Raw genomic sequence first — 24,444 nt, forward strand, 5'->3', positions numbered from 1 at the left:
CATTAATTTGTGAATAATTAGATAAAAAGAAATAATGTCCTCAGCAGCTAAATTGCTTTTGGATTGCAATTTAATGTACTTTTAGCAGAATATATATTATATAGTTTAAACTCACATAACAGTTTACTAGAAGGTAATTGTGTAAATATGCCCAATTATTCTTTCTGATGATCTGACAAAATCTAATGTCGTGAGCATTCTGGGATATTTCACTTGTCTCTTACCCCGATGCTGATAAAACACACTTTTCTGCAGAGCTGATCAGAGCTGACTTGTCACCTGAAAGTGTTACTTCTAAGATATTCTCTGTATCTCTCGGGCACTATTCATGTCCTTGAAAGAACTGTGCACTCTGATTGAGGGATCATATGACGGCCACATTAAATTATATAATAAAGGAGATTTTAAAACTCTAAGAGTCAGGCACATGATGAACTGTGCTTTCTGGGTTTTGAGGTGACATTTCAAAACCTCTTTTGTTTCACTCTAAGATTGCTTTCAGTACTGTTTGTAGGTGTTTGACACTACTCAGCCACATCTGTAATTGGCATAGCATCCAGCAGACAGGCTCTGTACATCTTTACACTGCAACCTACCAAGTTAAGAAATGTATTGGTTCAATATAAAACAGCAGGCTGTTTTTAGACATAGTTACTAGTGCACAAGCTTTAATATTGCTTGGCTTCATCCTATAATGAGATCTTTTGGTTCCCTGCTCAACAGACTTTTATTCCTTTGGAAAAGGCTATGAACTATGTCAAGTGGCTCAGATGCTTTTGTCCACCCTCTTTCTTGGCTTTGGAATGTAATTCCTTTGCTTCTACCCCTTTATGCATCAGACAGAACTTAAGAACCGTTTCGATTTTTCAAGTTAAACTCAGAATGTCTGTGTTTGAATTTGGTTTCTGCTATTTTTTTTTAAATAATTACTTTTTCAACTAAATTTCACCAAAGGGGCTGCCTAGAAGTCAATACCTAATTGTCGATCTCTGTTTTGTCTTTGTCCTCAGCAGATGTATTTTTGGCTCCAGGTGGCTAATGTGTCAAAGGATGGGTTTCTTAAAATGATTATTTTCACAGCCAGACAAATGATTCTTAGTTTGTATTTATCAAATAGGATAAGGGAAATGTCCCAGATAAAAACAATGCACAAACAAACAAACAACAGGACTAAATATGTGAGCTATTGTCCAACCAGGACACATGGGACTACTTACTTGACAATTGACTGTGTCTGAGCTTTAGTTGTGCTCTGTCCCTGTATGGTAAGAACAGTGTGGAACAGGTAGGTCTCTGCCCTGAAGGACTCTGGTTTTTAGCTGGAGTCTGATCATGACTCTGACCTTCACCTCCAGATTAGCTGCATTAATTATCATTTAATTGTAACTAAAATTTAATCTTATAGGTAGTATTTTGAGACATCATCCTTTTTATAAAAAAGATTTTTTAATTTATTTACTTTTTATATGTGTGTATGATGGAGAGAGGCTACATGAGTTTCTATGCACCATGTGCATGTGGGTCCCAAGAGAAGCCAGAAGAGGGTGTCAGGTCCCCTGAAACTGGAGTTATAAAGGTGTTTGTCAGTACCCCGACGTGGGAGCTGATCACCAAATCTAGATCTTTTAAAATGTGGATTCTCTGAAAAGAGCAAGAAGTGGTCTCAACATTAAGCCATTTCTCCAGTCCCAGAGGCACAAATTTTTAAAGAAAATGGTGCAGAAAGTGTTCACTTGGAATTTTGCAATGGGAAGATACAGAGTAAATTTAGTAACCAGTGACCATTTCTGCTAAACCAGCTTCCAAATTATTTCACATTGCCTATATATTCCATACTATATTGCCATTGATTCCATAACTATTTTCTATTTTAAACCAAACCTGCTGTGGGAAGTCCTTCTGTATATGTGTTGCTTTTATTGGTTAGTAAATAAAGAAGCTGCTTTTGGCCAATGACTTAGAAGAATTCAGCCAGGCTAAAAGGGGTGTGTGTGTGTGTGTGTGTGTGTGTGTGTGTGTGTACACATCCTGGCTCTTTCAGGAGGCCAAACACTTAAATGGGGTTCATGGGCAGTGTGCTGTGAATTACTTGGTGACAGAATGGCCCAACTGGTTACCAGAGTTGAGGTGGTGAGCATGTGTGGCTCCCACCCGACAGTCTCAGAGGCAGTAAATGGACCTCCACCATGTTGGACTGAGAGGAGCCAAAAGACAAAACTGCCTTAGTCCTAGTCACACCATGGCTTAACATTTTAAAAAGTGCCCCTGGACAAAAAAAAATTTACAAATACAAAATGAAAGGTCAGACACAAAAGACCTCTAAACAAAACACAGTGTGTTTAAAAAATATACAGACAAAAAAAAGTAAAAAAAAAAAAAACAGTAAATGTAATATAAAAAATACAGATAGTCAAAGACTAAAGATAATAAAATAAATATTAAACTTATTAAAAAAAGTAATAATAAAGATAAAATATACACAGAGAGTCTAGATTGCATGTATTATTGTGTTTTCTTTAAATATTTTGACTATAAAGGGGCTAAATATAGAGAAATATTTCATTGTATGGACTGCTTAGCTAAATCAACATATATGTTTTAAAGGTATCTTGACTTCAAAATTTGGGCTTAAGGATTTGTTGCTTTAAAAAAGAGGTTCTTCTTTTGTTTCCACAGAGGAAAAAAACATATAAAATCCTTCCAAACTAATGTGATTGAATGGACAAAGAGCCTCCCAAAAGGCTCTATAAACACCCGCAAAAATTACTTCACCCAACAAAAAACAGTTAAAGAAAAACTATGCCCAAATTCCCAAATATTGTTTATAAATGTTTATTTATTTAAAGGGAAGTATGCTATAGAGATGGATAATTTGCATTGATATGGATCTTGGTTTATTGATATGAATTTAAGATTAATAGATTAATTTTGTTTTATATATATATATATATATATTTCTGCTCTTGACTAAGGCATTTCATTTGTGTGGCTCATTTGAAAATGCAATGTGTAATTAAAAATAAATGTTAATAGATAGTCATCTATAATAAAGTTTCTAGTCATGTTAGTTAGATTTTTTATATATAAAGATATATTTCAGTTAGATACCTATTCAAATCTTTCAGAGACCTACAAAATATGACATTTAAATGTTTGAAGAACTTACAATTTTTCATGACAATGAGACACCTCTGCTTTTGGCAGCAGTGATCTACTTCAAGAAGACCATGGGCATTGAATAGGCTTCTCATGGAGTTTGTTAGCCATTTGATCAAGAAACTACTCTTGCCTTGATTGCTTGATGGTATGTTGTGTAAACTGGACATGCAGGAACCACAGAGAAATGACTGCTAAACTTGCCTACAGGAGAGAGGTTCCTTTCAAGTTCCTGCTTCATAAAAGAGTCTGCCAGTAATTTTGCAGGACACACAAAAAAAGTGACTGACAAACTGCCAACATAAGCAATACTGTCTTTAAAATTTCCTGCTTCATGGGAAAGTCTGCAGTATACTGTGGGCCAGTAGGCTGAAGATGGGTGCCCACAATATTACAAAAGAACTTTGGTTGACTGTCCAGGCAGTGAAATATCTCTGTCAATTCTAGAGTTTTGGAAGTTGCTTATGATGCTTTTCTTAGGTAATATTATATGCGTCTGGAGTTTTTGATGGAGTTAAAAATAGAGAGTTATCGTTTTTCTTAGTTATGATAAAAAATAAAGTAGATATAAATATTTTCACTGTAATTCTTGCTTGTAACCTGTTTTGTTATATGTAATTTATTATGTTAAAGTTAAACCTTCCTTTTAGTTAAACAGAAAAGGGAAAATGGTATAGGAAGTCCTTCTTTATATGTGTTGCTTTTATTGGTTAATAAATAAAGAAATTGCTTTCAGCCAATGAACTAACAGAATATAGCCAAGTTAAATAGTTCATTAGAATTAAAACAAATTCCTTAGGTAAATAAATGATATCAAATAGTGAATACTAGTGGACGTCATAATGACGTCCAGTGCTTGTGAGGTAGAGGAGGGGGACTGGGATGAAGCTGAAGTCATGGAGGGTTATATGGTAAAGGACAAGTCAGCCTTGGTTACTGTATAAAATCTTATCTCAAAAAAGAAAGAAAACAGAGACAGAAGGATGGAGAAAGGAGATAGGAGGAAAGAAAAAAAGGGAAAATATAAGGAAGGGAGAGAAAGAATGGAGGGAATGAAGGAAGGAAGAGCAAGAAAAAATAAGCTTATTTTACATTTATCTCAAAAGAACACTGTATTTTGATAACATAGGGCAGCAATGACTTACGGATAAAATATCCCATACATTTCTCACTTTGTAAGTGGGCACGAACCTTGTGATCTACATAGAAATAACGAGAAATGGAGACTAGGAAAATTTTCAAGATGAGATATAAAAGGATAAATAAATTATTCAGGGTTTGCATTATCATTAAAATCATTTAAATATAAAGCAACTAACATATTAATCAGATATACAAAGAATCTTAAAGCACAATAAAGAATTCATTTTTTTTAATTTGAAAATGTCCAGGATAATACAGCTCCAGTTTGAAAATACGTCACGTTTAAGAGAACACTGAATGTCTAACTGTCAACTATTGCAATTAGTCTTGATGGCCATAGGATTCAACAAAACTCTACATAACAAAATTCTAAAATATATTGAAACAGTTTTCACATTTGCCTATTTTTCTTGTGAATTATACAAGATGCCTTAAGGAATGGCTTGCCTGGAGTAGAGAGCTGGAGAAAAGTCCTACATGTACAAGTATGGAAATTAAATTCTGGTATTCACAAGTGCTTTCTACTATGGAAAAAATATTTCAAATGCACTAATATTTTCATTGCAAATCAATGCAGGGTATATTGAGCATCAGACAAACATACTGGTTAAACAGTCTTACAGGATAATGAGTCAGATATTCTAACAATCATTAGGAGGCTTATCTATCAACAGATGCTCGTCTTCATCCTATGACACAAGCACAAGCCAACGCTGGGTACGTGGAAATATTAAGGTTCCCATTATAATTGGCATAACAAATGAAGAAGGCAGTTGTACATTAGCATTGTGTTTAAACCAACATCTTAAAGTGAGTAAATCGCACTAGACAGGAGATTCACTTGCTTTTCTTTTTTTCAAAGAATATTTAAAATAATAATTTAATTTTAAGATAGGCTTACTCTCAAAGGAAAAACATTGAAGATGTTCTCATTCTTCATGTGAAAAAAAAAAGCCAAAAATAACAACAACAACAAGAACCTCAGATGCATGAAAATCTAGGTTGGCTAAAGGCTTCCTAAAATTGCATTGATTTTAACAACTAAACCAAACACACTTTCAAAAGCACACAATGAATTAGTCAATGAATTCAAATTTTAAATCTGAAGAGAAAAAAAATCTCTGTGGGAGGATGTGTGTAAAACCAAACACTCTCCTTCATGAGAGCAGACTCCCTCATTCTATAGTTAGTCTCATCCCAGACATATTTCTTTATACTTTTAGTATCTTTGTAACCTGACACATCAGCATAATTTAACACACAATTGGAACACTGATCTCTAGTGATGGTGTTGGACATCTGACCTCCTCCTGTAGTGGATCCAAGATACACATGCTCGTGAAACACAAGACTATGGCTACAAGCCAACCAAAATAAATAGATTCCCCAGCAGCCCCTCCATAAAGAACCAAATCTTTCAAATATAAGTAAGCTTTGGAAAAACCCCAAATCAAAAAACTGGGATTTTTTTTTAATCTTAAAAAAAAAAATAGAAAGAGAAAGAAGAAAAAAAACTTATTTAAATGATAGTTGTTAAAAAGTGTTCTACATTTTTGGTAAAATATAGTTATGTTAACAAGGTATTATGTTTTCATTAAAATTTATAACACTTAAATTATGTGTAGCAAAGTGCATATTTGCATTAGTTCTGATTTTATAGCTTTCAGAAAGCTGTGTTGCTGAAATGTGCAATGAAGGCACATTTTTTTCACTTGTTCAGAACCATAGACAGTTCAGGTCACCCACCTTCAACTTTCCCTAAATTTAAGTAGCTCATCCTAAGGCATCTGCAATGCCACATCCTCCTTCAAAGTCTGCCTCCATAACACGTACTTGGCTTCTGTTTGTTCCTATGACTTCTTTCCTTTCCTGCCCAGAAGTGAGCATGCATGTGACCTGGTTCACTGTTTACTGCTCGTCTCCCGCCCTCCTGCACTACCCTGCATGCTGCTCTGACGAGAGCAGAATGATCTCCTCAGTGCCTTCTGGGTAGAATACTGGTGGTGGAATCCACACAGAGGAGGCCAATATGGAGAGTCCCACATCTGTTTATGGCTCTGCCCAATATGTGTGCTTCTTTAGAAAAATGAATGTTCACTTTTAACCTCTAATAGATAAACATCAAAGATAAGTGATCTGGTTTAAATACCTATTGAGCAAAGAGTTGTGAGAATGATCAGGAGAAACAGTTATGTCAGCAGAAAGAAGACATACAACATTGCTGGGTGGGTGTGTCGAGATGTCTTCCAATTATTATCATCTATGAAGAAGTTTCAAAACCAGTTAGTCAAGACTTCACATATTAAACCACATAGATCTAGTGAACGAGAAAGAATTTCAGCGATTACTTAATCATCACGAGTTAGCAGTGCAAACACTGATTGCTTTATGAGACTTTTACCATGTGCCTTTTATCTTTCTTACAAGGAATATTGGAAATGGTCTCCAGTTTTAACACAAACGAAAGATACATCTTTATGAAGGAAAACAGATGCCACAGCATTCCATACAGATTTCTAGACAGTCTGAGGATTCACAACAGGCATCCATGATTCCACAGTCCATGTCGCAAGGGCAGTTGCAGTCATCGCCCATCTCGTCGCCACAGCAACAGCAGCAGGCTTCGGAGGTGCAGACGCCACAGGAAGCTTGTCCCAGGACAATATTGCAGAGGGTCAGGAATTCACAGAACAAGCAGGCCAGGATACAGTGGACACAACAGTCTTCAGTCACAGGCCAGAGGAGAGTATACAGAGGAGAAAGAAGAGACACAAAATACATATGTCAGCCAGAGCCTGGGAAAAACTGGTCCAAGTCACGGCTCAAACAATCTGCAGCCCTAGATTTCCGTTATGCATTGTGAGCTAGATGTACAAGGACTCAAACTAAATTCCAGACGAGTGACCTCTAGATGTACACACTGGGCTAGAAAAACAATCTACGGTTGTGTGCACGTCTGTGCATGTGTGTTGGATTAGCACTCTGACCCGCTGTGACATGGATCTTGGTCCCACGGATCACTTTTCTATGTATCTTATCAATTGTTCCTACAACCTACTGCTCTCAGTAACACTCAGCTGAAATAAATTTCTTAAGTAGAAAGTTTATTCTTTTGTACTACACATAGGCTTCAAAATTAGAAAGAAAAAATAGGAAATATAAATATTAATCATTAATTTAATACTTTAAGCGAGGGTCATTAAACCATGATTCACAAGCTTTTTTTTCCCAATCAACTCACTTTCATTTTTCTTTGTTTTTGTTACAAAAACATTTGAAGAAAAACAATGAAACTCTCTAGTTGTGTCTAAGTATAATTACCAGTTTTAAGTACTTCTCACAAGAGGGAGAGAAAACACCAAACATGACAAAGAGACTTTACCACTTCCTCTGGTGGTAAAGTAGTTCAATCTCTACCATTTCTTGATGCTTTCCCACATAACATTATATTTCAGAAACCAGCAGAAAAGAAAAACAAAACAAAATGAACAAACAAAAAAATCCAGCCATCTATATATTATACATACTGCAAAATGTTTTCTTAAAAATTTGGGACAAAAGGGAAGATTAACTGGTGGAAATGCTTAGTTTTCAATTCTTTAACACATGAAATAGACGTATGACTAATATTTGAGATTTCTGCCTCAAATCAAGGATACTTATATTTTTTTACAGTATACATTTTGGGTTATTTCAGGGTTTTTTTTGATTAGTTTGTATATGTATTTTTTACAAGTTAAGTTGTACCATACTGGGGATTAAACCCACAACTTCATGATTGCTGCACAAGAGTTCTACCACTGAGCTATACCAGAAACCCTCAACAGAGATTCAGCAAATTGTATGAGAACGAAAGGATACAGGGACTCTCCCCAAGACACAGAAAGGTTGCTCAGCGGTTGACTTTGTGCTGTCATAGGGAAAACCACTCCTTACTCTGCAAGGCGTTATTCTGCAAGTAGCTGTGGCCTGACAGAACTATTCCATCGCTAGTGCTACAAGTGTTTCTGCTAAGGGGAAGCCAACGGGAACACTTCACTTCCACAGATCTGTCACTAACATCCCATTGGTACTTCCCTAGACCCTGCAACATGTCAGTGTCTCTGCAGTGGAGACTTGGGATGGCACCTGAAGAAAGGGTTCGAACACAAAGTTCTTTTCCATGCACCAAATGTCTTGCGGGAGGAGGGGTCAGGACACTGAGAAGATGAACTCCAGAGCTGGATGTGGTACTGGAGACACTGCACACCCCTTCCTCTTTCCAAGCTTTGAAATGCCAAACCCACTCCCACACACAAAGCTCAGAGAGAAACTGAAAATAGACTAGAATTGTGAGAATTTAGATCTCCCCTATCTTCCCCTAACATGATTTTTTTTTTGTAGCATCCAAACATTTAAAAAAAAAAAAAACTTTTGGTTGTAACAAAACATTTAAAGAAAAACCTTTAATCCCAGCACTTGGGAGGCAGAGGCAGGCGGATCTCTGTGAGTTCGAGACCAGCCTGGTCTACAAGAGCTAGTTCTAGGACAGGCTCCAAAACCACAGAGAAACCCTGTCTCGAAAAACCAAAAAAAAAAAAAAAAACCCTCAGTGTGAAAGTTTTGAGTCTGAAGTCCATGGAGCTCCTGCCCTGTATAGCATCTTTGGGTCCTCCTGGACATCTCCATCCCAGTTTCCAATTGTTAGCTCTTTGTTCATTTCAGCTTTTCCAGGATGATATTATCATTATGTGTAATATCAGAGACGTTATAGAGAACTACTTTATCATTAAGAAAATAGTGCTGAGAGTTCAGGTGACTGCCTATAATCCCACATCTGTCAGGGGAGGATCATAAGTTAAAAGAAAGTTCTTGCTGCACCATGAAAAACTGTTTCAAGAACTGACATAGTGTTTAATTGGCAGTATTTCAGCCCTACTCAGTGACCCAAACAATTACCTACACTGACCAATTTCAACAACATCTCATTGAGAATTTAATTTTTTTGTTCTACAGAATGCTTAAGTTTCAAGAATGAGAAACGAAATTTATAAACAGTATACATTTTACTGAGTAGCCCTAAATACTAGAACACTGCGTGGACATATAGATTCCTTATTTATGAATCATAGAAGAGATCATACATAGCACTATTTCTGTGTGCTAAATCTATCAAATATAAAGAGGAAAAGCGTGTTTGTTCCATTGAACATTAGGCCAAACACAATGGGACCATGTCTGTAACCCTTGTAGTTAGGAGACTGTGGTAGGCTGGTGGCAATGGGTTCTGGGCCAGCATGGGCTATAGAATAAAGCCCATTCTCAATCAGAAAGCAAAATGAAATAAAAGAGAAACACTGACCTCTGGAAAAAAAAAAAAAAAAACAATGGCTATACTATCGACCTGTGCATATTCTGTCGGAATCGACATCATCCTGCATAGACGCCAAGGAGCAGCATGTTTTTCTCAGAGCACTTGAGATGCATCCGCCTTCACTCACATGGCACATTTTCCTCCTGTGTGTCAACCTATTCAGTTAACACCCAACAGATTTACTGATGCAAGTCTGTAAATATTTTGTTTGCTCTTGTAGCTCTGCTCGACTAATCATTGCTTTTGGAGAAAACTGCATGCAAGTTCCTCAAAAGAGACATACTAAAGAAGTAGCTGTAGGATATTGGGGTTGTGGACTTGCATATATTAAACAGTTTGGGGAAGTTTATTAAAATTAATTTTTCCCTAAGCAATTGCTCCATTGTTTACTCCCACTAAAAAAGCAAGGGATCATCCACATTTTCTTTAACTGTTGAAACTGTCTCACTTTACCATATGACAAGTGGTTGAATTCGACATAGTTCCCCCTATTTTCATTTTTGTTGGCTATTCAAGCTGCTTCTTCATGGAAACGCATTTTCAATGGGTTCATGCTGTTCCTCACTTTGGTATTTATTTCTTATTGGCCAGCATACATGTTTTATATGTTCAAACTACAAGTCCATTGTGAAATGAGATTGACTTCTCAGTGTATGACAAACTTCGGCTAAAATAATGCAACAAAATGGACAGGTGACCTAATCTTTAGACTTTGAGAGTTTTGGGTGATGGGTACAAGTGCCAATCAAATCTCAGAGTAGTTAGCCATACAGGATGACATGGTGAAGGAGGTAAAGCAATCAGACAAAAGGAGAAAATAAAGAACGGACAGGCAAATAGGAATCATTACCAAGACTTGGCAGACGAATGAAAATGATCAGTTTCAGTGTTTTTGCTTTACTAAAGCCCAGTGAGAATATGGACAACACCAACACAAATTGAACTCCTCAGCTACTGCTTCTTCTTCTTCTTCTTCTTCTTCTTCTTCTTCTTCTTCTTCTTCTTCTTCTTCTTCTTCTTCTTCTTCTTCTTCCTCCTCCTCCTCCTTCTCCTCCTCCTCCTACTCCCTCTTCTCTTTTTCCGTCTTTTTCTTTCTTCTCCTCATCTTCCTTTTCCTCCTTCTCCTCTTTCTTCATTTAAAAGGAGGGGGGAGTGGTCACAAGGGTCAGGGCAGACCTGGGAGGACTGTGAAGTAAATATAACTGGGGTGTATAATGTGAAATTCCCAAATAATCAAAAATATTACATTGAAAAAAAATTACATTGGAAAAAAAAAGAGTTGACAGTCAAGATGAACCTTCAAGCCACACTGAGTTGGCTGGCCGATAAACTGCCAGCCACATTGCTGAAACAGATGGAAGAGAGTGGGTGTCTTAGAGATGATGCCATGCTTAAAGAAATGAATCTGCAAATCCAAAACTATAAAAATTCATGTCCACCTATATGAACGAGAGCAGAGACATTTTGAAAAAAACTGGAGGAGACGACAAGACAGACACCTTAGAAGATGAAGTTATTTTCAGGAAAATTTCAGTTCACAGAAACACATCATCACCTGAAAGACTTGAATCCTACATAGTTTACTCGAGAGCCATCAGAACTAAGAAAACAAACTAAAAACAAAATACTGCAAGACCTTTGTATATCTCTACACCACAAATGAAGAAAGCAAGGCACTAAGAAGCACCTAGAGAAGCCACAAACCAAAACTTGTAATGATTACAGAGATATCAGATAAGACATCTACACAAGTGCCTTCATCTTCTGGTTTCCGTGGAGAAGTAGGGAAATGGATCCCTAAACTTTATCACATCAACTACACAGTCATATTTATTACTCGCTGAGAGAGTTTTGGTTTTCTGGAACTATACACAGTATAATGAAAAAGCACACAGACATTGAAACAAACTGTAGTTAGCAGTTTTTATGACTGTCTATAGGAGTCAGGCCACACAAGATATTAACATGGTGGGGATTTATGAAGCAAAATTCGATTGTAAGAATTAGCATTCCAGTGTAGTAGAGCATGTCAGAAAGCACCATACTAAGGAGGTGGAGGCAGAAAGATCTGGGGTCCCAGAGCAACCTTGGCTTTAGGAGAAAAATACCTCCAAACAACAAACAAAATCAACAAGAAAAGAGGAAGAAAATGTCAGATGAGGCAATGTACATTATAATGCCATGGTAGTAGCCTCATGAATTTGAGGCCAGCCTGGGTTACATAGAGTGGATCTATCTGGAAGAACAAAATAAATAAATAGAATTTGGGAAGATGAGTAGAGAAACTAAGTTTAAAAAAGATGAGGTCTCTGTCTACATGTGGTTCACTGTCAAAAAAAAAAATTCCTTTTCCCTGAATCCTTGAGGTTTTCAGTTTTTATGGTTTTATTCAGTCATGATTTGCAGGTTTTGCCAAAACTGTTTAACCTTTAAGAAGCCAACTGGGTTCTGGGAAGTTTGCCTATCCTAAACTGGGCCAAGCAAGAATTGCGCAATTCAGTGTACTGAGAGGAGAGCTCAGCAGAAGACTGGCAGTTACTGTAAATTTAGCAAAAACAAAGGAACACAGCAGCAGCCAAGGCACTAAGAAGAGAGCACAAAAGGAGATCTTTAGCAGGACTTCTGAGTTTAAAAGCATCAGCAAATAAAACAAAACTATACTGTTACGAATTACTGCTGTCACATTCCCAAGCCAAGGTCGCTACTGGCAAACCTGTGCTTACCTTACACATCTGCAGGGCTTACAGCCCCACATCACCCCTAAGGTAACAACCAAGACCATAAACAGTCCCTTAGCTACTGGAGGGAATTGTCTGTGACTGATCTCAGGAGTTAGGTTCTGTTGAAAATGAAACTGAAGGTTCTGTTTGGGAGAGCAGCCACTTTATAACGAAAGTATCTCAGATTGATTTATCTGAGCAGTATGTGACCAAATACACTAGGCAAAATTGGTATTAAAGAGGCAGTTTGTAAGAGCAAACAGTTGATCAAGAGCCATCAAAAAATGATTTGGTTGATAAACTAAGGTCTACTTTAGACAAGTCTTTTTTTTTCTTCTTTTTTTCATTTTGTCCTCAGAAGATGTATGGTAGGTACTCTTAGTTTCTTGGAACAAAGACACCCAGATGCAGAAGCGGAATACAGGAACTGGCAGAAAGCAGAGAATTCTCAGAATCACCCACAACCCATTTTTGAGTGAAGGAAGGTTTGTTATATGCGCCTTATCTTGATTAATAAAGTTTCCTTTGACTTTAAGGGCTTGAAAATACTTTCCTTTCTGGGTAACTGACATGTATGTAAGCGAGATGCTGAGAAACGAGGTGCTTCAGCAGTTTGCAAGCCAAGGAGGAAATGTCACCTGAAGAGTGACACACGGTTAGTGATGGAGAAAACTGCTTTGAGATCGGGCCTGACTCTAGTTTTACCATCCAGAGTTCCCCATCCACCTGCTGAGTGGTGGTGCAACCCACACAGGGGCTGGCCTCTGACTGATGGAAGGCATTGCTGGTCCCAGGTATTGCATCACCGTTCCCAGATATTACACCCCTGTGTTTGTTGTTTCTTAATGGAGAAAGAAGGCTGGAAGGAGGTTTGAGTGATCCCAAGTGACAGCCACGATGGTTGCGTGTCTAGCTTTGGCAAAAATACAGCTGGTAGAGCCCAGACACAAACATCTCCAGGGAGTCTGGTTCTTCAGTGTGTGGAGGGTATGTGGGTGGGGCAAATTTACAAACTCTGCACAGTAGCTGGCTGTAAGCAAATGCCTGACTCAAGACCAGGGCTGTGCAGGATACTTGGCCACCAGCCCGAGAGTGACCACCTGCCTGGGTGAGCAGGCCTGGACTGCACCGCCTACACAGAGCCCTCTGGCACATGGCAGTCCCTAGGGCTCTGGGCCATGGCGAAAAAACAGAGGCAACATTTTCCTCATGGAGAGGAAAGTGAGCTAGGTCAGGAGGTTTCTAAAAAGAAAGTTAGAGGAGAGTTATATTTTCCATGCAGAGAGACTCTGGGGAAATGAACAATGGTCTTTATTATCGTCCATTCTCCTAAACAAATTCAGAAGAATATTAGAGCCCCAGTGTGTCCTCCTGTACCTCACCAAGGGACTCCTCAAAAACTTCCCTATCCGATATCCAAATACTGGGACTCACTGGGTCTAATGCAGGGGTTACTGCAGGTGACAGGCAGATATCCTGGCCCTGTACTGTTTCTTGCTCTCTGGTCTTTATTCTCTGGGCAGCATTGTATGCAGCTAGGGCAGCAGGCATTTCAAAGTCTCTGGGATTTGATCCAGAACTTGGTCTCAACTATAGCAATAGTTCAAGACGTCCGTCTAAAGAGAGGGTTTACAGTCTAGGAAGATAGCATCAGGATCAGAGGAATTACTGTTCAATAGAAGTTTAACACAGAAAGCTGAAGAGGAGTGATGGAGCTTCGGGTATTAGCTACGTGTCTTTAAGAATTATTACATTTTCTCCAGGCTATAACGATGACCATGCAGCCTTTAATCCCAGCACTCGGGGGGCAGAGGCTTAGCCTGAGCTACAAAGTGAGTTCCAGGCCAGCTAGAGCTGTTACACAGAGAAACCCTGTCTCAACCCCCCCCCCAAAAAAAAAATCATAACATTTTTTAAATTATTTATTGTGTGTATGTGTTGTGTATGGAATGCAGGCTCTTGCTTGCCACAATATGCATGGAGGTCAGAGAACGACTTATTGTAATCATTCTCTTCTTTTACTATGTGGGTCCTGGGGATTGAACTCAGGTCACCGGTCTTGGAGCAACCACATTTACCTCCTGAGCCATCTTGCTGGATCAGAGGAACTTGCCTAGCACATTTTACACATAAAATCAAATCAGTACCTGAGCAGAGAGTGGCTAAAGGCATATGTTTACTGAATTAACAGGTCGGCAGTTGCCAGCGGTGACAGCTGTGCTGCTCGTGGTGGTGGCAGTGGATAATGTAATTTAAAAAAATGGCATGCCAGACAAGGACGCCAGGCAACAGAGTTAACAGAGTTCACGTGGAAGGGGTTTTATTAGGGGAAAGGAAACGTTAAGAGGGGGAGAAAACGGGAAGACCGGCCTCTGAGGACAGGAGCATCAGAAGAGAAGAGAGAAGCAGGAAGAGAGAGATAGGGAGAGACAGAGACAAAGTCAGAGAAGGAGAGAGAGAGAGAGAGAGAGAGAGAGAGAGAGAGAGAGAGAGAGAGAGAGAGAGAGAGGAGAGAGAAAGGAACAGACAGAGAGAGAGAAACAAAACAAAAAGAGATGGGAGTTGGGCAAGGTCCACCTTTTGAAAAGGACCATAGTCAATGTGCATTGGAAGTGCTCCAGGTTGCCCTGTCAGGACCCCAAGGACAGCCCAGCACAGATGCCTGAATTCTAACAGTGGAAACGGTGGTGGAGGCAGTGGCAGTGGTGGTGATGGCGTCAGAGTATTGAATCTAGGAAGACTGCAACGCTCCTCCTATGTCCAGCCAGCCTCAGTACTGCTATACCAACATGGGGGCCATTCTCCTCAAAGCCAAGAAGGCTTGGGGAAAAGTCTGCTCATAGTTCAGACACAAAAGCAGAGAAAGTACCAAAAAGTAATTCCAAGAGACAGACACTAAAGAAGATGGAAGCAAAAAGCTAGCCAAAAAATTAGTAATCTGTGTCTGGCTGCAGCAGAAGATTTAAAAATAATAGTCTAGTTTTCCATATTTCAACCATTATCTATTTCCCTCAGAAGCTGGAAAGCAGGGAGGAAGGGGAATATTATGCTTTGCTTGAATGCACTCGGTGCTATTCCTAAGTTGGCCAGTTGAAATATATCTAAGACTGAGCGTAAAATAAATAAATAAACAAACAAGCAAATAAATAAATAAAAATAAAATAAATAAAATTAAAAAAAATAAAAAGACTGAGTGTAAATTTTGGATAAGAAAATCTATAATATTTTATTTAATTGCAAAAAAAATAAGCATTTGAAAGGCTGGTTAAAGAGTTCAGACGTGAAAGTTACTTGCCACTAAGTTCAAGTCCCAGGACCCTGTGGTAGGAGAACTGGCTCTTAAAAGTTGTCCTCTACTTTAGATGCCATAACAAACAGGAACCAAACAAATATAAATACAAATTAATAAATCGTTGCTTTCCTTGAAAGAGCAGTGTTGAACCATCTTCTCAAGGTGGTAATAAAGCCTCTTAGGGATAGGACAAACCAAATGAGAGTAAGTTCTCCAGTTTTAATGAAAATAAGTATTTGAAAAAAAAATGACGGAAACGTTCTTTCCAGATGCTAAGTTTAATATTTTCCCCAATTTGATTTTCCAAACTGCATTTATTTCATAGCTAAAATTTTGGCTTGCCTGTTGTTATACTTATATCTTTGGTTTAAGAATTGTGCAAGGCACACTTTGAAAGAAAGGAGTTTTTTCAGTGGTAGAAGACACATGAGTGTACCCATTACACCATAACTGTGAAGTGAGGGCCATGGGGGAAAAATGTAAATTAATACACAAGCCAGTCAGTGGGAGTCGTCTATTACGAAGACCCATGACTCTGCCAGCTTGCTTATGTCCCAAGTCCCCACGGCAGATGGAAGGGCACAAGCAGGACAAGAGAAGGCTTGGGTCACCTAGACTAAGGATTTCACAAGGCACGGATCAAGCACACTTCTCTCAACAGGAATATTTACATAAATACCCCAACAAGGCTACTGCTGTGGCATGGTACTCTCCTGCAGAGGCACTACAACTTGTCCAGCAGGAGTTCTATGTCCCATAGGTATGAGATGACTGGTCTAGGGAGGGCCCAGGATGTGTTCCCTAATCTTGACAGAAGGGACGGACCCCAATCAAAGAGTCACAGCAGTCTAACACACACACTAGCAAGATGAAGAGACGAGCAGAATGAGAAGCTATCATGGGATAAGACACCAAAGCCTGATTCAAAGTGGTGCACGGGAGGTAAATCGTATTATTTATGGAACTAATTTGTGAATCAAGCACAGTTGCTAGTCTTTCCACATCACCCTGTGTCACCCCGTCTCACCTATTAATGTGATGTGATGTTTTTTCAAAGGCACAATCACCAGTCTCTGATGAACGAGACAGCATGACACAAAGATTATAAGGTGTTCATATCTCTATCTGAATTCAGTATCCCAACAATTCTGAAGCCAAAATAAGTTACAGGCGTGTTTGCAAGTGTCCTAATCATGACAGAAGCCTTGGGACCTGGCCTCCTAAACAAGACCTATCATAGCTGCGCCGATTGCTCTGAACTGTGGAAGACAAGATACAAACCCTCTCAGTGAGCTGCCTCTCAGTCCCCTCCACACTCCATTCCTGCCAGCCCCGAACTGAGCCTTCCCTCTGTCACAGCTCATTTCTTTCTTTCTTTTTTTTTTTTTTTTGCTGAGCATCAGAATAATTTTTTATTAATTTATTTATTTATTAAAGATTTCTGTCTCTTCCCCGCCACCGCCTCCCATTTCCCTCCCCCTCCCCCAATCAAGTCCCCCTCCCTCATCAGCCCAAAAAGCAATCAGGGTTCCCTGCCCTGTGGGAAGTCCAAGGACCACCCACCTCTATCCAGGTCTAGTAAGGTGAGCATCCAAACTGCCTAGCCTCCCACAAAGCCAGTACGTGCAGTAGGATCAAAAACCCATTGCCATTGTTCTTGAGTTCTCAGTAGTCCTCATTGCCATAAATAAAGGACATTGAGCCTATTATTAGTGATCCTAGAGAAGCTAAATAAGAAAGAGACTCCAAAGAAAAACATATAGGCATCTTTCTGAATATTAACCTTCATCAGGCAATGAAAGGAAACAGAGACCCACATTGGAGCACAGGACAGAAATCACAGCTCATTTCTTGCGACTCCCCTTCAGACAACTAAAGAAAATGCTGTAACTTTCCAGGTGCTGAAGGCTGTACGTGTTTGTTTAAACAAGCCTTTCAGCAAACAGGAAGAAACATACTTGGGGGCACACAGACAAAAGGCCTTCAGTGAGTGATCATCCTGTCCTCCCCAAGTGGCACAGCTGGGAAATGTCATGCTATTTAGAAGACTGTGATGCTAGGAAGCTAAGGCAGGCTCTCCAGTGCGGCTGCCTCACTAACGCATTAAGAACCCTTGAGCAACTCAGGTGACTCTGTATTGGTGGGCAGGCATAGTGGAAGGTTAACACCTGCCAAGATCTTCTGAGGAGCTAAGGTCCCAGCACCATGACATCTACAAGAACAAGTTTGTCAGTCTAGCTTAGGTTCTTCTCCTGGCCTTCTAGAGCCATTATTATGCTTATTGCAATAGTCAATTCTCTTTTTAAAAAGAGATTTATTTTTAATATATATATTAATATTATATATATAGAGAGAGAGAGAGGAAGGGAGAGGGAGAGAGAGAGAGAGACAGAGAGAGAGAGAGAGAGAGAGAGAGAGAGAGAGAGAGAGAGAGAGAGGACAGAGAGAGAGAATATATATGCCTCAAGTGTGCAGGTACTCAGGAAGTCCATAAGAGTGCCAGATCCCCTAGGGCTAGACTTACAGATGGAAGAGAGTCACCTGATGTAGGTGCTGAGAACTAAACTCAGTTCCTCTGCAATAGCAGCAAGTTTGTAACCTTTGAACTATATTTTTAACCAGTCTCCAATACCAATATTATCTCTCTCTCTCTCTCTCTCTCTCTCTCTCTCTCTCTCTCTCTCTGTGTGTGTGTACACAAGTGTGGAGCTGTTGGGTGACCTGTATATATGCACACAAACGTGCACCCGTGGTGACCATGAGTGCAAACAGAAGCCAGAGTGGGGCATCAGTGTGATATCACTCTCCACTTTCTCCCTTCAAGCCAGGGGCTCTCACTGAGCTTGGAGCTCAGAGTTTCTGAGCTGCTCAGGTTGGTCAGGAAGCACGAGGGAGCCTCTTACTCCACCCCTTGAACTGCTGGGTGACAGGTTTCTGCATTCTCCACTCAGGGCTTGCATGGGTGTTAGTGACTCAAACTCAAGTCTTGTGTTTGCTCAGCAAGCACTGATCCTTGTCCCCAGAACACTTTTACCCACTAATCTCTGCCCCTGCTCTTAAAATAGTTAAAGCACAACGGAAAGCTAACTAATGCTGAATAATAGCAGACTACATTTCAGATGAGCCCAAGGATGGGATGGCCACAATGTGCATGAACCGTGATGTACCAGAGTCTTCAGGCAGAGAACATAGGCTTTGCAAAAAGATTGTACAAAGGCCAACATATAAACTATGTTCTTTTGTTCACAGAAGACATACACATCAGGTAGCATTAGCCAGAGAAGACTTTTGAAACTGGCAAGATAGAAAAAAAAAGAAAAAGAAAACAAACAAACAGAAAAACTAAATGACAAAATATTGTCACCACCATTCCTTCTCAGCAGAGGAAACCAGAAACAAGGCCTTGATGGCTAAATTCAACAGAACTTACTAAGAACTGGGTTATGAGGCAGACACTGCTCTAGGTCCACAGACACATCTCAGGAAAGCAATGTTAAAGAGAGCATAGTGCCAATATAGTAGGACAGCTGCTATGATTCAGATGAGGCCGGAGCGCTAGGGAGCTCCGGCAAAGCAGGCTGCCATGCTGTTGATATGCTGGCCTTCCTAGAAGAACGGCTGGACATAGTTTATAAATACATCTTCTTTAAATGTAAGAGTGTATAAAATAGTTGTCTTGATTATCCTTAAAGGTGAAATGAATAGAAGATTTACTGTCAATTTATATTTGCAAGAGCTGCACAGGATGAGAACCCTGAGCACAGGGTCGATGGAGAAAGTCAGAGTCTCGTGACCTTATATCTGAATATACTCAAATGGGGATATTCAAGAGGAGCTGATCCTGACCTGGAACCTGGGGGTGGGGAGAGAGGGATGGGCTGCAGCCTGGGGGTGGGGGTGAAGAGCTGTAGGGAGTGGGAGGGGCTGCAGCCTGAGGGTGGGGGTGGGGTAAAGAGCTGTAGGGAGTCAGAGGGGCTGCCACTTCATAGTGAGACTTTCTGCAATTCCCAGGAAAAAAAGTATAGGACGACAAGAGAGAAGACTGAAGAGAGAAAAAGTGTTTGAGAGGAAGCGCTGAGCTAGCAGAGACGGGAAGTGGCTATGGAACGCTGTCTACTTCATATGGCATGGCTGTTCAGGTATTGAAACTAGAACAGCTGTGACTATACATATAAAACACTCACGAGAACAAGCCCAGTAACATCCCCTTGAGGAGAGAGGAGTATGAGGCAGTTCTGGTGGGCCGTGAACAGTTAATATCTGGGAGGGGGCTCTTCCTACATGTAGCCACCTAGAAGTTGCCCATAATCCTCCCTGGAGGCCCTGTAAGCAACCCCAAAGAAACTCACTGCTCACCAAGGTAACTTGAATGGAATCATTCTTTGATCTGTCATGATACCCTATCTGGAATGAACAGACATTTGTTTAAGTCTCCCCAGGGAAGCTCACACAATAGGAGTTAACAAAGAATGAAAACCTGGGGAAGGGAGGTACCCATGAAAGGATGAGGAAGAAAAAAAAAATGTTTGAAGAGGTAGTCAGGTACCTCTTTAGGCCAGAGAAATTCCAGGGATAGGGTAGGAATGCAGGTGAATAGATAAGAGGTAGGGAGTGACTGAAAGGGACAAAGAAGAGGTCACAAATGCAAGAAATCTGTCTACCTTGGAGAACCAGAACTAGAAATGCAAAAGAATGAGCAACTTAGAAAAGATCACAACTCACACTCACTCACACGCATGTTCACACACACAACATATACACATGCCTACCATACATGCATGCACACATGCATAACACACACATGCTCACATGCATGCACATACACATAATATACAACGCACATGCTAGAATGCGCGCACACACATTTCTAACACAAACGCATACAGACACACATTTTTAGGCAGAGACATATGTGGAAAACCCTCTGTTATGGTTTTCTGTCTCTTTAAGAGACAAGCCACACCCACTCCCCTCCCCATCCACTGAGGCAGGCTGATATTCAGCTTCTGGCCTAAGCTCCCTTGCTTTTCCATCTTCCTCTCAGAGAGGCATCTTCGCTTCTGCCTTTCTCCCCACTTTAAGAGACAAGGCACGCCCACTCTCTCCCCCATCTGCTGAGGCAGGCTGAACTTCAGCTTCTGGCCTGAGCTTGCTCTTTTTTCCATCTTCCTCTTGGAGAGGCAGCTTCGCTTCTGCCTCTTTCCCCACTTCTCTGCTTCCCCCCTTCTCTGTCTTTTTCTCCTCTCTCTCTCTCTCTCTCTCTCTCTCTCTCTCCCCTTCACCCTTTCCCCTCCACAACCCACTGAATAAATATTCAACCTCACTCTGCAAGTCATGTCTATCAATGTCTCTGTCTCCTGCCTGCCTGCCTGCCTGCCATGTGTCTCCCTGCCTGGGATCAGCCACTGCTAGAGGACCGGTAGCCATCTCTGGCTGCTCCCATAGCCTGCTGCCTGCCGCCATATGGCCCATCACCACTGCTCGGGCCACCACTCTGGGACCAGCAGCTGTCTCTGCCTGGGACTGGCTGCTCCCAGGGCCCGCTGTCTGCTGCCACATGGCCCGCTATCACCATTTGGGACCTACAGCATTTTTGCTGCCTACTGCTGCTGGGGATCTTGCAGCATTTAAAAAAAAATGGATAAAGCTTCCATTCTTTCAGGATGCTTAGAGAAAGTTCTTACTCAATAAAAAGGACATCACCCTCCTTAACTCTGGCAAAAGGGAACTTGTGGTCTTTCCCTAATGTGTGACTATTGTGCCTTAGAACTTGTCAAGGGCAATGCTAGCCCTGGGCTCTGTCCTGTTCCCATTTGCCCTGGGATCTTTTCCTTGACTTTACAGGAGACAGCATTAACAGCTGGATACAAACTTGTTCTGTTTTTACCCTCAGCATGGCTCTTTATTAACTACAATTCAAAATCATTACATTTTTTAAGGCTAAACCTGATATAATGTAAAGTTTTAGTCTTATGAAAGCTGCTAGCTTATTATAGCCTATTAAGAAATATAAGTTAGTAGTGAGTCAACCTTAAAGTACTGATATAATTAATTATTGGGATAAGCCTTATTTATTTCTCTGTATAGGTTTTCAAATTCATACTTAAAACAAGTAAATAGAAACAAAGTTTGTCCAATCAGATATATATGTAGGCTGCACTCATTAATAATGATTTAAAAGCTTATATTAGACAGAGACTCCAAGATTCTAGCCATAACCCAAGGCATCCAAAGAAGATTATGAGACACCATGATGTGTCTACCTAGATTATGAGAATGCTGACCACTGGGCGAGATGCCCATTGTAATACCTGCTGCCAGGACCTGGTCCAGACTGTGGACAAACAGCAGGACCTTGGAGAATTGATTGCATCACTTTTGCCAAGACAAAATAAGGTCAGTCTTTTCAAAGTCCCTCTTCCACAGGGGAAAAAATTCATCTTATGGGCCCGGCTAAGACTGTAAGACTGCTGTTCTAGATACTTCTGCCTCCAATGCTATTGAAAGACCTCCGGAGCGGGGAAACTCTCACTCAAGTCTCAGACTAACAAACACCCCCTCCCCACCAAGGAACTCACGAGAGACCGTATTTTCTGCAATCACATGAGGTTTATTGACAGGACAGGAACCAGTATACTGGGCCTGAGACTCATAACCAAAGCAAGAGTAGAAAGTTCAACTCTGAGTAGCTAGGAGAAGGGGTATTTAAGGGAAAAAACCACAACCCAGTAATCCAAAGGGGGTAGGGAGGGTGCCACTGAAAAATTCTGAAAATACCAGTGATAATCACAAGGGGGTAACTTCCTGTTTCTCAAGATTATTCTCAAGATTATAATCTAACTTTATCTTCAGCTAGTTCCTGAAACAGAGTCACTGAACCGGCTATTCCTAGATTTTTGGCTCTTCTCTTCCTGCTAGATTTTGGGTTCTATTTTTCCTGCTAGAGGGGTCTGAATTTATCACTTTGGAAACCTGGGTATGGCTAATTGTATATGGACTCTGGTCCCTATTATTTTTAATAGATTTGGAAGCTGCTTGGTTTGTGTTCAGGTATAATTTATTTATTCTTCTGGGATCTTTGCTTGATGGCTAGGCCAGTTATAATGTTGTCAGTGTAGCAGCAACAGGTTCCAGATCCTTCCACAAAGCTATAGCCATCTTGTTAGCTCATTTTTATATATATTAGAAAACAAACCTAGCTTTATCTAAAGCTGCTAGTTCTCTTGACAAAAAAAAAAGTTTTAAGATATATAAAGTTCTGAGGATATAAAAACTCTGAGGGTCTAAAAATGATGATGTAAATACAGGTTAAGATATGAAAAATGTTTTTGATTTCTTTCCCCTTCTATGGTATAATTCTGATAAGCTGATAGAGCAATGACTACTTTCTGTTTGGGTCACAAGCTCAAGATTTTAGATTTATTCTGGTTGCCATTTAAACATGAATTTAAAGGTGTTTCTCATCAGTCCAAAGACATCTCTGTAATGATTTCAGCCACATAAGACTCATGCTCCAGGTTCTAGGGGTCATGCAGGTACAGACAAGCCTTCAGACAGAAGTTCCCAATGACCCTGTGGGATGTTAAAGGTCCCTGCACAACTCAGCCAAGCCCTTGCTTGCAAGTGTAGATTACATCATCCACCTATGACAGAGCTAAGCCCTTGCGAGCATGTGTGAGCCCTGTCATCTGCATATGACATAGCCACGTCAACCCCCTGTGCGCATGTGCTAGGCAGCTTTTAAAAAAGCTGGACACACCCTCTTCCTAGCTCTCTCTCTCTCTCTCTCTCTCTCTCTCTCTCTCTCTCTCTCTCTGCACACTGACTTCCCAGGCCTATACACGCCCCCTGTAATAAACTCCTAAGTGAATTTGTTGCTTGTTCCATGTTTCCTTCTCACTCACATCAGATAATTTTAATCTTTGTCCAATCCATACCTGGTTCTCTATACAGCAGAAAAATATACTTTTTTTGTTTGTTTGTTTGTTTGTTTTTTGTTTTCGAGACAGGGTTTCTCTGTGGTTTTGGAGCCTGTCCTGGAACTAGCTCTTGTAGACCAGGCTGGTCTCAACTCACAGAGATCCGCCTGCATCTGCCTCCCGAGTGCTGGGATTAAAGGCGTGCGGCCACCACCGCTGGGCTAATATACATGTTTTTAACCAAAATCTGCACTAGCACTCAGAGGTAGGACTCAGCAGTCTATGCCTGCTGTTTACCGATACCCATTATCTGCTTTTATCTATGATGCGGATTTCAATACAGTCCCAAAAGCTTCACAGGTATTATTTTCTTTGAAGTACATAAATTTTAACTTCTGTTCCTAGTTTAAACTTATCTCAGTAGGTTTCCACTTGGCTGGTAGATACATCTAAGCATCAGTTGCTGACTACAGCCTGCTCCAAATGACTGTGAACCTTGGACTTGCTGAAAGCTGATGTGGGCCAGTCCAGGTTATATGAATGCTCCTGGTCTCTTCAACCGTCTGTGAACCAGAGGCCTGACTCTCTCCTTTACCTTTGGCTAGACTTTCAGCCTTCTTGGGCCCTGACAACAATGCCTCAATTGCTCTAAATAGTTACAGAAAAGAACACATTGTCCCATGCTCCCTGCCCAGAATAGATTGAAATGTTAAAATAAGAGGGAACTCCATGGTATGGGGGACAGAATTTTTACCCATAGTGCCCATAGTGCCCATTGATGTATCAGAAAAATAGACCCAGAGTTGTCAACTAATAGATCTATTAACTAAAACTGTACTACAATAAAAAGACAATTTGGTT

The 24,444-nt window shown here is 40.3% G+C and overlaps 1 protein-coding gene across 3 annotated transcripts in view; it reads right to left on the reverse strand.

Moving 5' to 3' along the window:
• Positions 1-4,511: 4,511 nt before the first annotated feature.
• The window catches only part of Mdfic (MyoD family inhibitor domain containing), an 88,278-nt gene continuing 68,345 nt past the window's right edge, over positions 4,512-24,444 (reverse strand). For all 3 annotated transcript variants that reach the window (XM_050145916.1, XM_050145915.1, XM_050145917.1), the window contains one exon: positions 4,512-7,022. In XM_050145916.1, the coding sequence (XP_050001873.1) occupies positions 6,775-7,022 (248 nt within the window). In that variant the 3' untranslated portion in view covers positions 4,512-6,774. The remainder of the gene's footprint in view (positions 7,023-24,444) is intronic.

The sequence above is a fragment of the Alexandromys fortis genome, unplaced genomic scaffold (genome assembly GCF_014885135.2).
Source record: "Alexandromys fortis isolate MF-2015 unplaced genomic scaffold, M_Fortis_MF-2015_v1.1 scaffold_34, whole genome shotgun sequence".
NCBI lineage: Eukaryota > Metazoa > Chordata > Mammalia > Rodentia > Cricetidae > Alexandromys > Alexandromys fortis.